Here is a 13,296-nt window from a genome sequence, read left to right on the forward strand (position 1 = left end):
GATTTATGCTAAGGAAACAAAAGTCCAAAAGTGTTATATACAGGTATGTTGATTGCCCTGGGCTTGCATCAGAGGGAGAGAGAAAGGCAAATAATTCATGTCTAAAACAGGAATAAGTAGGAGGACCCGCTGTGGTGCAGCGGGTTGAGGATCCACCGTTGTCTCTGCAGCGGCTCGGGGTGCTGCTGAGGCTCCGCTTCGACTTCTGGCCTGGGAGCGTCCATGTGCCATGGGTGTGGCCACAAAGGAAAAAAAGCAGTGTTGAGTAAACAAATTACATGACGTTCCTGTGATGAAACACTGTGAAGATATTAAAGAATTGTGGAGGAATACCTAAATACATTAAGTTACTTGTAGTAAATGTTGGGTAATAAAAGCAGCTTCCACAGAATACGGATTGTTAATAGTGGTTCACGTCCTCCTGGAGCAGCAGGTAGTAATTCATTCCTTCCCTGTGAGTTTTCTGCATTTTAGAAATTTTCCCACTGTGGCTGTGCTTAGGGTTACAGCTGTAAAGTAGCACAATACATGCTGTGTCTAAGAGAAGGAAAAACCTGGCCCCTCTTGAAAGTTGGAGAGGGGTCAGCGCTTACCTTGAGGCTCAGTCTTAACCTGGATGGTTGGACTTAATGTGCATTTTTTTCTCATCTCTTATAATGAAATAGAACGTGCTTACTTTAGAAAATGAAGCAAAGAAAGTACAAAATATCGGAGGACCTGTCGTGGCGCAGCAGAAACGAATCCGACGAGGAACCGTGAGGTTGCAGGCTCAATCCCTGGCCTCGCTCAGTGGGTTAAGGATCCGGCGTGGCTGTGGCTGTGGTGTAGGTCGCAGACGTGGCTCAGATCCTGTGCTGCTCTGGCTGTGGTGGAGGCCGGCGGCTGCAGCTCCGATTAGCCCCCCAGCCTGGGATCCTCCATGTGCTGCGGGAGGGGCTCTAAAAGGACCAAAGACAAAAAAAAAAAGAAAGAAAGAAAATGTAAAATATCCATGGTCCTCACCCTAAAACCGAAACACCCACTGTTGTTGTGTTGTGTGTGTGTATAAGTGAGGTGTATTTAAAAATAAGTATATAAAATGTCTATCCAAAGGAATGAAATAATGCCGCTGGCAGCAACGTGGAGGGACCTAGAGATTATCCACTGAACGAAGTCAGTCAGACAGAGAAGACGAATCTCGTATGGTATCGCTTATCTGTGGAATCTTTAAAAACTGATACAAATGACTTTATGTGCAAAACAGAAATAGACCCACAGACAGAAAACAAAGGTACGGTGACTGAAGGGGAAAGCAGATGGAAGGACAGATGAGGACTTTGGGCTGAGCCTGTCCACACGGCTGTGTGTAAAATAGATGCCACCAAAGACCTCCTGTTTAGCACAGGAAACTGTACTCAATATCTTGTAATAACCTGTAAGATTATTACAGAGAAGGGAGAATAATCTGAAAATACACACACACACACACACACACACATATTTTTTTTTTTTTTTGTCTTTTTAGGGCCACACCCATGACATGTGGAGGTTCCCAGGCTAGGCATCTAATCAGAGCTGTAGCCACCAGCCTACGCCACAGCCACAGCAACACCAGATCTGAGCTGGTCTGTGACCTACACCACAGCTCACGGCCACGCCGCATCCTTAACCCACTGAGCAAGGCCAGGGATCGAACCCGCAACCTCATGGTTCCTAGTCGGATTCATTAACTACTGCGCCACAACGGGAACTCCTAGGTATATATATGTATATTTTAGAACTAAAATCATGTTGCTGTATACCTGCAACTAACAAAGCACTGTAAATCAACTATACTTCAATTAAAAGAAAAAAACTGGGGTGGGGGGACCTGTATCCAAACTGTATACATACAGTTTACAATAGGGGCTGATAAGCTTTTTCTGTAAAGGGCTGGTGGTAAATGTGTTAAACCTTGCACACTATATACTGTTTCTGCTGAGGATTTTTCTTTTTTTCTTTTTCCTTCCCTTTCTCCCTCCCTCCCTCCTTTTCATTTTTTCAAGCCTTCAAAATTGTAAAAACTATTTTTAGCTTACAGGCCATAAAAAAACAGACAAGTGGCTGCACTGGACTTCGCCAGCGCTGATTTAAATTTTATAATCGGTTGATTTTAACGTGCCCGGGAGAAGAGCATGTGACACTTTTTTTGCGAAGTGTCATGAGCAGCAGTGAAATGCCTTTACTGCTGTATCATCAGAAACATGGGGAGCCCTGCTGTGCACGTTGCCGGATTGGCCGTTGGGCGGTTTTGGCCACTGCTTCTGCCAGAGCTTCGTTTGGACGGTGGTAGAGGTGGGCCGAGTCCAGTTGCAGAGAACGGGTCGTTGGAAACACGTGAAAACCGAATTATAGTTCCCTTCCTTCCTTGGCCCTCCAAGAAGACGTTATGGAGCAATGATGTTGGAGAGTCTAAGTCGTGGAGGGTCATTTCTGTCCCTTGAGTCACAGGGCCGACGGTTCGCTCGCCGACTGCAGGGCTGCGTGGCTCGTTGAGCCGACGTGTCGGGTGTGATTGAAATGGGATGACGCGTGTTGCAGCCGATGAAGAAAGTAACCTGCGGGTTTCTCTTCTCAGATATGCTCGGTGAAGGAGCGGCACGCCGGCGAGATGCGGGACCTACCGAGTCGATACGTTGAAATAGGTATGACCCTGCCGAAGGGAACCGTGTCGGGAAGGAAAGGCCTGACGCCCTGTTCTGCAGGGCTCGCCACCTGCCCCTCGGTGACATGGAGCAGGAAGCTTTTGTTAAGTTGTGAAACTTGGCGGGAGAGACCCTTTTTTTCCCAGCTCTGTTGTTACGCAACGATATTGTCGTGGGCTCTGAAGTTGCACAACCATGGGTGGGGTCCTGGTTCTGTCACTTAGTACCTGGACTCTGGACAGGCCCCACGTGCCTCAGAATTCTCATCTGTAAAAGGCAGGAAAGAGGAAGAGTTCCCGTTGTGGCTCAGTGGTAACGAACCTGACTAGCATCCGTGAGGACGCGGGTTCAATCCCTGGCCCCACCCGTGGGTTAAGGATCCAGTGTTGCCCTGGGCTGTGTGTAGGTCGCAGACGCAGCTTGGATCCCTGTGGCTGTGGCTGTGGTGTAGGCCAGCAGCTACAACTCCGATTCAGTCCCTAGCCTGGGAACCTCCATGTACTGCAGGTGCGGCCCTAAAAAGCAAAAACAAACAAACAAAAAATGCAGAAGAGAATACCTGTCCCACAGGTTGTTCACAAAAATTCTACGAGTCATGCCTGCCCAGCTCGTAATACCGCCATCACCCCTGGCCCCGTCGGCAGTCTGGTCCGCGCTGCCGCGGTCTCACCTGGGTCCTGCAGTGGCCTCCTACCTGGTGTCCCTCTTCCCACTGCGCCTTCCTGACCTGGGCCCCGCTGCAGTCAGAGCACACGTCAGATGGTGTCACCACCTCCGCCCCTGCCCTGGTGCTCAGGGTGGAGGTGAGACTTCTCAGCACGACCACAGCGACCTGCGTTGGCCCTCGCCTGCCTCCCCAGCCTCAGCGCGGCTCTCGGCCTCGGCTCCAGCCACACGGGGCTGCTTGTGCCCGTCCAGGCTGCTGCTTCACTTCTCTCTAGAATGCTCTTCTTGCCCCTTTTCCCTTCACTGACCCCTTGTCATCTTTGATCAGACTTCATCTCAGGTGTTGCTTTCTTGGGAAAACCCACTGGCCCTTCCCTAAGCAGGTCAGATCCGTGCCAGGCGTGGAGAAGGTTCCTCTCTCCGGCCCTGGATCTTGTGCGGTGATCGGGTGGCTCCTCAGCGCGTTTCTGTCTCTTCTGGACTGAAGCCTCCTTGAGGGTCTGTTTTTGCCCAGTGTTTGTATCTCAGGCATGTGACCTAATACCTGGCACATAGTCGGTGTTAAATAATATCTATGGTGTTGAATGACTCGGTGACTGTGGGAAACAGCTATTCAGGAAAAGTATGCCAAGGATGACATGCCACTCTAGAACTTAGTTCATGACCTAGTGCCAAAATTATTCAGACAAAAAGGACCAAAATTGACTGACTTTTGTCAATTAAACAGAGGGTAAAAGCTCCTTTTGTGTTACCTAGAACTGAGCAATAGGAGACAGAGTTTTGTGGCCAAAAAAAAGTTTGCCCTATTATGAGTCAACTGAAAAGTTGATTTACCCATTTCCGTGGTGGATGGGGAATATGCATTTGGTGGCTTGTTAAAACAGGGCAAAGCTGAGATAAATCATTTGCCCCGATTATATTTCTAGGAACAGAGAAAGATGCGCCGACCTGGCTAATACGGTGACAGCATTTAAACCTGGGATATTTTGTGCTTGAAGTCAGAAGTTGGTGGTAGGGTTTTGGTAGTTTTTTCGGGGGGAGGCATTGCCTTAGAAGGATAAATAAATACATAAATTCATAGTTCAGATTTCTCAGCATATGAACAAAACAGGTATATGCAGAATATAGTGGTCCTGAGAAAAACTGAGGAACAAAATGAAAAGACTGAGAACTGGAAGATAAAGATAATTTTTTTCAGTATTTCCCTCTTCTTTTCTGCCCCTTCCCTGCCTGCCAGGAAAAAACAAACAAAAACAAAAACCTGAGCATCTCAATGCATAGTATCCTGAGAGATAAGTATTAGAATATTTACATGCAGACGAGTTTAAAAAACAACCACCACCACCACCAAGAACTCTGGGAATTTTAGGATGTAAAAATTGCCAGGAAAACATAAAAATGCAGCCGCCGTCATCTCTCCTTGGTCGGCATTTACTGCTCGCTTCCTAGGTGTGGGGCATTGTCTGTGTGCATTACCTGCTGCCATTCACGTCCCTGTCACAGCGGCCCTTTGAAGGGCAGGTGGCATGTCCCCTGCTCTGCAGCTGAAGAAAACAGAGGCTCAGGAAGGCAACTAAGCTCCAGGGTCATCCTGCCTTGGCATTAAAATGCCTAGAATCTAACTCTGCGGAACCTTCAGATTTCACTCTCAAGGGGACCAGGCCTTTTGCCAGATTCCTGTCTGTCTGGTCAGGTCGCTTGACCTCTGCCCATTACCTGTGAAATGGAGGTAATGAGACCTCTACCCTCCCAGGGGGCCGTGAGCCTCAGACGTCAGCGGGGGAAGGAGTGTCACCATAGGTGGCTTGCAGGGGCGCTGGCTGACTCACGGCACATAGCACGTTATCACGGCGCTGGACCTCGGGCCCAGCCACGGGGCTGCTGACAGCCGGCCGGCGGTGGCCCTAGAGCCCTGGGATCCCGGTATCAAAGTGAGGCGAGTCTGTGCTTCAATTTACGTGAAATAGACCGTGTGTGGGACTCACAGTGTCACCTCCTGGACGTTTTACTACTATGGTTAGTGGTTAAGTACCGTTTTTTTCCCCTCTTGAGAGCAAACCTTTAAGGATATAAACCATTTCCCCAGCAGGAGGCAAAGTGGTTTAGATAAGAGTCCTTGACTAGGATAAAGGAAAAGAGAAATATTAGGAGGGCTGCATTACAATCCGCTTTAGCCCTGAACAGTCTGAGCCAGCCTTCCTTAGGAAATGAGGTGAAAAATGGCATTGAGATGCAGGGGATATCCGTGGCCGGACACCTCTTAGGAGCCGCAGGTTTATCACTCTTCCTCCTGAGTCAGAATCTCAGAAACAACACACAGGTATTCCTCTCAAGCGGATAGTAATTTATTCTTACAAATGAACACTAATAATGATAATAAATATGAAGCTCACTGGCCAGTCTCCAATCCATGAAAACATAAGGTTACCTAAGACGCCGGGGATGTCATTTCTTCTTCCAGTGACAGTGTGCGAAGTAGGCTGTGGCCCATTCCCGCTGTACTTATTTCAACTGAAGTTGGGTCTCTGGTTGTCAGAGGACTCTCTGACCCTCTGGCACTTTTTACCAAAGTCATCCACGGTCTTAATGGGATGGCATTTGGGAGCTGATGCTGTGTTTGGGAAATGAAGCCAATACGTGTGTGTCCTTCTGGGGGCATCTGCTGCCTGCCTGGGGTAGATGTAACTTACATGCGAGGATTTAATGATTGACTTCCTGGCCTTGAGCTCAGGCGAAAGTTTGTTTCTCAGCCAGTAATAATCACGAGGAGAGCCACATGGGAATCTGTGTGAAGCGACAGAGAAGCCAGGAAGAAAGAGAGGGAGGAGACAACAAGGGGCGTCTTTTTCACCTGAGTCAAGCGACTCTCTGCCTTGCTCTGTTGAGCGCGTTCTTGCGTTTTCAGCTCTTGACTGATTGGGGAAGCCGTGACTTGGAAGTGGAAGGCCTGGTGCACATGGTGGAGCAGAGCTGGAGATTAATGCCTTTCTTAGGTCTAAGTGTCTCTCTCCATCCACCTGTCACCGTTCTGACCCAGACACACAGGTCCCAGCAGTGGGGCTGTTCTCCCGTGCACGTGAGTGACGCGATTCTTCTCCGTGTCTGAGTCTCACCAGGAGCCGGGACGGCTCTGCTGCCGGTCAGGGTGTTGGGGCTTAAGGATCTAGCTCTGTCTGCTTTTGTTTGTTCTGTTACACGTCTGCTCCTCTCGCCCTTCCTCCTCCTCTTCCCCGCTCTGTGCTGGAGACTCGAGCGTGTGCTGGACGTGGAGTTGATAAATGTTCTCCACAGTAAGTAGCAGTAAGAAACCCGAAGCATCTGAAGTAATACGTATATTGTGTCCGTTTTATAACAGCCCCACCAAGGCACGTGCTGAACACGTTACTGACAGTTTCATTTGTTCCTCACAGTGATCCCAACGCGTGGGGCTGTTAGCCCATTTCATAGGCGAAGAAGCTGAGGTTCGGAGGGGTCGAGTAGCCCACTCAGACGCAAAGAAGGCAGCGTGGGATAAGCCTAGTGTTTCAGAGCTGTTGCTCCCAACCGCTGTGCATGCCCTCCGCCCAACCCCGGGCCCCCCTTTGCAGCCAGAGGCGCTGATGAGAAGAAAAGAAGCTGGGCTCTCAGATAAAAACCATGGGGTAGAAATTCTCTAAAGACCCTTTAACTATGCCAGTGATAATGTCTGCTCACCTGTTCTTTAAAGATGAAATGGAAAGGCAGTGTGTTGGTTTTATTCGCGTCCAGTGAAGTGTCTCATTTGGAAAAGTAGGAATTCTCTTTCCCCTGTTGTATCCTGGGATTGGCAGCGCTTCAGTGTTTCCTCCAAATTCGTGGGGAGTCTCTGGAAGCTAGTTGCCTTGAATGGCTGTCAAAATTATTTCCAAGGAGGGCGTTCTCGTCGTGGCTCAGCGGAAATGAATCTGACTAGCATCCGTGAGGTCACAGGTTTGATCCCTGGCCTCGCTCAGTGGGTTAAGGATCCGGCGCTGCCGCGAGCTGTGGTGTAGGTCGCAGATGCAGCTCGGATCCCACTTTGCCGTGGCGGTGGTGTAGGCAGCTATTGCTCCGATTTGCCCCCTAACCTGGGAACTTCCATGTGCCCCGCCTTTAGCCCTTAAAAAAAAAAAAAGATTTCTGAGAAAAGGGAATCAAATCCAAACCGTGACGTGACCCTTTGAAACAGAAGCGCTCTTGTGTGCTTGTTCTTAGTGTCTGACTTAAGTTTAGTCGTTGCATCAGAGAGGTTGGGGGGGTAGGTCTCGGGACTTATTGTTTGTTTATTTATTTTAAAAGATCATCTCATTGTGGTAAGAACTCTTCACATGAGATCTACCCTCTTACCAGATTTTAAAGGACACGAGACATTGTTAGCGGCCACAGGTGTAAATGTTGGCCGGCAGGTCTCCTGCTTCATTCATCTCGCTTAAGGGCAACTTAATGCCTGTTGATTCGCAGCGCCCCAGTTCCCCTCCCCTTTAAACCTTGATCCTATGAATTTGACTGTTTTAAGCGCCTTGTGTCAGTGGCCATGTGGTGTTTGTCTTTCTGCAGCTGGCTTCTTTCACTTGCCTTCCTCAAGGTTCATCTGTATTTGCTGCATATGGTGCAGCATTTTCTGCCTTTGAGGCCGCGTAATATTTCATTTTATGTATATGCACCGTCCGTGCTTTACCTGTTGCTCTGGTGATGCCACTTCGGTTGTTTGTGTATCTTGGCTGTTGTAGGTGATGCTACAGCAGGTGTGCTGATGTCTCTCGAAGATCCTAATTTCACTTCTTTGGGATGCATACCCAAAAGGGAATGGCTGGATCATATGGCAGTTCTTTGTGGAATTTTGAAGTTTTCCGTAGTGACTGCATAGTTTGCATTTCAACCACAGTGTACGGGTCACGCAACCAAAAACCCAACAGCACTTTTCCGACATAGCCCTGGGGACCCCCAGACACAAGTAGATGGCAGAACACACCAGTAGCCCAGCACCCACTGTGGTTCCAGTGTCTGAGAGAAAACAGAGGAGGCAAGGGGCTTCTCAGGCACTCGAGGCCAGAACTCCACAACAGCCGGAGGGTGTTTTCTGGAAGAGACCACAGGCTGCCCTGCGAGGGGCAGGTGCAGGGCTGCGTTAGGGTGAGGGGCTCAGACAGCCCAGCAGCCCCTGTGGACCCTCACAGGTGAGTGGCCAGCCCTTCCTGCAAGCGCCGAGCCCACGGAGAATAAACCCTGAGTGGATGGGCAAGAGGAAAGCAGAGCGAGAGGCAGAGTCCGGATGAAGTCCCAGAAAGCGCGGGGCCGGCGCTTTAACGCGGGATGAGGACTGCGGCTGAGGGCTTCCGTGAGGTCAGAGGACGGATCCCAGCTCCTGCCTCCTCCTGAGGCATCAGGGACTCCCCCCTCCCCCAGGAGCAAGCACGGAAAAGTACCAAGCTTGGATCCCACACTAAGGTTTAAGGAAAAACGAACACGGAGCAGAATTAACCTCCTTGGCAATGAAAGCACACCAGAGAGAAACGCCCACAAAAGAGGTCACAACTGTACTGCCTCACAACACCTCCAAGGCGTTCTGAAGGCGCGCTGGACGGCGTGAAAGAACAGTAAGAATCAGAGTCTTGAAATCTCAAAATGACAGAACTCAAGAAATATTTATAAACAAGGTAAGAGATTATTTCAGAAATGAAAACCACACTGGAAGAAATGCAGGAACAAATGGAAACAAAGATAATAGAAGCTATAGGAACTAGAAGAGGAAAAAAATTATAAGCACAAATAAAGGGAAAAAAGATTTGATTAAATGGTAACTATTAAAGGTAGGCAAAGATGATTCAGCCTCCAGGTTAGAGTCCCAGAAAACAAAACAAAACAAGAGAATGGAATAAATACCAGAAACAGTAGTTCAAGAAAAATTTCCTAAAACTACGGAGAGACAAAAGTAGAAACCGTGGGGAGTTCCCACTGTGGCACAGTGGGTTAAGGATCCAACATTGTCTCTGCAGCAGCTTGTGTTCAACCCCCAGCAGGACGCAGTGGGCCAAGGGTTCCTCATTGACGCAGCTGTGGCGTAGGTCACAGCTACAGCTCAGGCCTGACCTTTGGCCCAGGAACCTCCGTGCGCTGAGAGAGTGACCAAAAACAAACAAAAAGCAAATAAAACCCCCTCCTAGAAACTACAAATTAAAGTAATACAGTGTGTATCTGAAAATTATGACCCACGGCGAGCATCACCAGAACGTATTTGAGTAAAATTCCTCCCACTTTAAAAACAAACTTGCGGGGCCCTGGACCTGCACTGTCCATGGCAGCCACCTGCCGCTCAGAGATACCAAGTGCTCGACGTGCGGCAGGTGCCATGGGGACGTGCAGTGTGCAGGATTCCGAGACTTAGAATGAAAATTAAAAGCGAACGATCTCATTAATATTTTCTCATGCTGCTACACGTTGAGATGATCATGCTTTGGTTATGTTACATGAGATAAAATATACTTTTAAAGTTTCACCTCCTTTTACCCCTTCATGTGGCTACTAGAAAATCTTAAATTGCATACAGAAGCCGTGCTTTCAGCTTTCATCAGTGTCCTGTTGGATAGCACTGATCTAGAACTCAAGCCTCCTTTCTGGATCAGGGCTGTGTACAGAATTGCCCTCATTCTGGGACCCTAGGACCTGCCTGAATAGCATGTTTATGTGAATGGTCCTTTTGATATTTCTTCCTCTTATTCTCTTATTCTGCTTAGAATCCTTTTCCTGAATTATTTCTTCTAGCAGGTCTAGGAGTGCTTTATCCTCTGGAGTAAACCAGAGCACAGCAGGCCTTCCACCTCTGCCAGAACGAAGGCTGTACCTCAGCTCACCTGCATCGGCGTCCAGGGGACCGCAGAGCAATTCCTGCGGGGCATTCCCGAGGCGCCCCTTTCTGGGTCTCCTTGACTGAAATCTGGCCAGCTGCAGTCTTTTGTGACTCCTTCTAGAAACTCTGCAGGTTTCTCTCCTTTTTTGCCCCTCCTCCAGCTTTTGCATTCTGTTTTCTTTTAGTGCTCTCCAGCTGAATTTGTCCTTATTTTCTTTACAATCTCGCTTTTCCAGATGTAGTTGGAAGGTTGAGCTTCTGTGGTAGGAGACCTATAAACCACCTGTATTCAAACTGGCTTTCCTTTAGAACATTTTTTTCGGAGTTCCCATCGTGGCGCAGTGGTTAACGAATCCGACTAGGAACTATGAGGTTGCGGGTTCGGTCCCTGCTCTTGCTCAGTGGGTTAACGATCTGGCGTTGCCGTGAGCTGTGGTATAGGTTGCAGACGCGGCTCGGATCCCGCGTTGCTGTGGCTCTGGCGTAGGCCGGGGGCTACGGCTCCGATTCGACCCCTAGCCTGGGAACCTCCATATGCCGCGGAAGCGGCCCAAAGAAATAGCAAAAAGACAAAAAACAAACAAACAAACCAAAAAAAAAAAAAAGAACATTTTTTTCATTGAAAGTATTAAAAATTGTTATGTGGGGAAAAATCAGTTTCAGGGAAAACAAATTTTGGTCCACTGGAATTTTGAAATAGAAAGGCAGTAACTATTTGAAGATATTTTATACAGCCGGTCAATAAACTCGTACATCATTTATATATGTTCTTCAGGTGAATAAATATTACCATTCAGCATTTCTTTTGCTAAATCTGTTCATAATTATCTATTCATTAAGAATATTCCTTATACTTCATTCTGACGCCACTGCCTCCAATCAGCCCTTCGTGGATTCAGCATTAATATAAAGGATATACTGAGTCATGATAGATCTTAAAACAGTCCTGTTTTTCTGCATTCGTAATTAGTAATGAAAAAAACAGAACCCCGCCATTCATTCCAAAATGTCTTTTTTAAAATCCAGAGTAGCTGTAGACATTTCCCTAAACTGGGAACTCGCATTAGGAAGATGTCTTTTTTCCACCTGATAGCATTCCTAGCAAGTATTAATGGAGATGAATTTCTAAGGGGTGGACTCTTCAAAGCAGCCGTTGTTAGATCTCTTGATTTGTGACCCATGCTGGGTATGACTGTAATTGCAATTTTGTTTTCCATAAGAAGATCTCTGTTGATATTAAATCACTTTAATAAAATGAAGAGAATCATTTAATTGCAGCTTTATCCGAATGTTGAAACTTGCTTACTGTAGCCCTGGAAATCTCGACCATGCTCTTTTATGTACCATTTTACCTTCATAAATAACGGTTTTTGGTTTGTAATTGAGTCACTTCTTGTAATTTTTACCTAAATTGTTACTACTTTTAAATTGGTAAAGTCTGGTAGGATTTAGTACGTAGCAAGTAAGCATTTGTTATAGTATCTGGAACTGAGGAGGTGGGTATGTGCTTCTTCGTCTCTTGCCTTGTTTACACATTAGATTTTCTGCATGTTTGCAGCTGAAGGACAGGACGTTTTCTGTGGTATTAATTATTCTGGACCTTGAGGACAGAAATCTGGATGTAGAGGAGGAAAGAATTATTTCCCATGGAGTAAAATTATTTCCTAGCTTCTCAGTTCTGATTCCTAGAGCTTATTCGTGTAAACCAAGGCCTTGATGTGGATTCCGTTAACTTTAGGAGGGCGTCTGTCTGACGCTGCGTGTGAGCCTAAGCAGCCCATTTAGCATCCAGAGGGGGAGGGTACCTCGTTCACCCACCAAGCCGTAGAAGATGCTCTGCCCTGGGTGCCTACGGCAGACAAGCACATCAAAGCCTCCGTGTGGGTGCCCTGAGCAATCTCTGCGGCATCTCTGATGGCTCGTTCTTCACGCAGGTTGCTGGTGAGGGAACTGTGTGTGTGACATTTCAGTGATAGAAAGATTTAGTAAAACCAAACTCAAGTCCATCTCTACCAGAGTTTAGGCAACCTCAGGAGTGCTGGCATCCAAAGCTCCTGTTTACATGCCTGTGTATCTTCTAGGACATGAACCTGTCACCTCTTTGACCGATGGGTCGTGTGTCGCCCCACAGGGTGCATTCTAGCCTTTCCCTGTCCCTACCCCCTGCCCCCCCCATGTTCACACCCAGCACTGGGGGAGCCTCTCCAGAACCTTCAGTGCCTGCTGGACGTGCTCGGCTCTGCGCATGTGGTTGTGAGGGAGGTAGTTCTCTACTCAGGTGCTTCATGTGCGAAACAAGAGTGTTCCGTTCAGATCCTCAGAGGTGGAGGAAAAAGGGTTCGTGGCAGAGCTGGCACCACTCGCACTCTGTCCAGGGCACCCTGACCACCTGCGCAGTCCAACCAAGGACAGAGCTTAAGAAATAGTATCCTTTTTAACATTTAACATAGTTTCCTTTTGTTATTAACTATTTAGTATTTTCGCAAAATAAAATTTCATTGTGGCGAGAAAATTAAATTTCCAAGACAGTTGTTTAAGGAGCACGCATTGCAGACCGGCACTAAGTATCACTAGGTGATTTACCAGGAGAATGGAGGGGGAAGAAAAACTCAGGGCCCTCTTGTTTCATCTGCGCTAGAGGGTTTATTTCTAGGCCAATTCCTTTCTTTTGTAGATGGGAAAATTATACCCACAGAAATGCACTTGAATTTTCCAAGTTGAGTTCAATTGCAAGTAAAACCCAGATTTCCCGACTCCACATTCAGTATCGTTTACAATATGCTGACTTCCGCTGGTTTGAAAAAGATGGTCATTTTACCATAAAAGTTAACGAAACCTGAAGCCAATACCACCGAAGTGTGGAGAAGAACGGACTCTGAGTCCCCTTGCTGTACAGTAGAAAATTGACAGAACACTGTAAACCAGCTATAATGGAAAAAATAAAAATCGTTATAAAAAAGAAAAAAGAAACTCTTAGAAAATGTGGTGGGTCCAAATGAGCATTTACTCCCGAATGAATCTGTACATGCGATTCCTGGAAGAGGGCTTTTCTGGGACCGCTGCTGTCTCAGCTTTACCGCATATAACAAACCCTCCCAAAACTTAGTTGCTTAAAACAAGAGC

The 13,296-nt window shown here is 47.5% G+C and overlaps 1 protein-coding gene across 3 annotated transcripts in view; it reads left to right on the forward strand.

The window, feature by feature from the left end:
• Window positions 1-13,296, forward strand: part of VPS41 (VPS41 subunit of HOPS complex) — a 165,496-nt gene that overhangs the window by 106,917 nt on the left and 45,283 nt on the right. For all 3 annotated transcript variants that reach the window (XM_047763542.1, XM_047763541.1, XM_047763540.1), the window contains one exon: window positions 2,597-2,663. In XM_047763542.1, coding sequence (XP_047619498.1) covers window positions 2,597-2,663 — 67 coding nt within the window. The remainder of the gene's footprint in view (window positions 1-2,596; window positions 2,664-13,296) is intronic.

The sequence above is a fragment of the Phacochoerus africanus genome, chromosome 16 (genome assembly GCF_016906955.1).
Source record: "Phacochoerus africanus isolate WHEZ1 chromosome 16, ROS_Pafr_v1, whole genome shotgun sequence".
Lineage (NCBI taxonomy): Eukaryota > Metazoa > Chordata > Mammalia > Artiodactyla > Suidae > Phacochoerus > Phacochoerus africanus.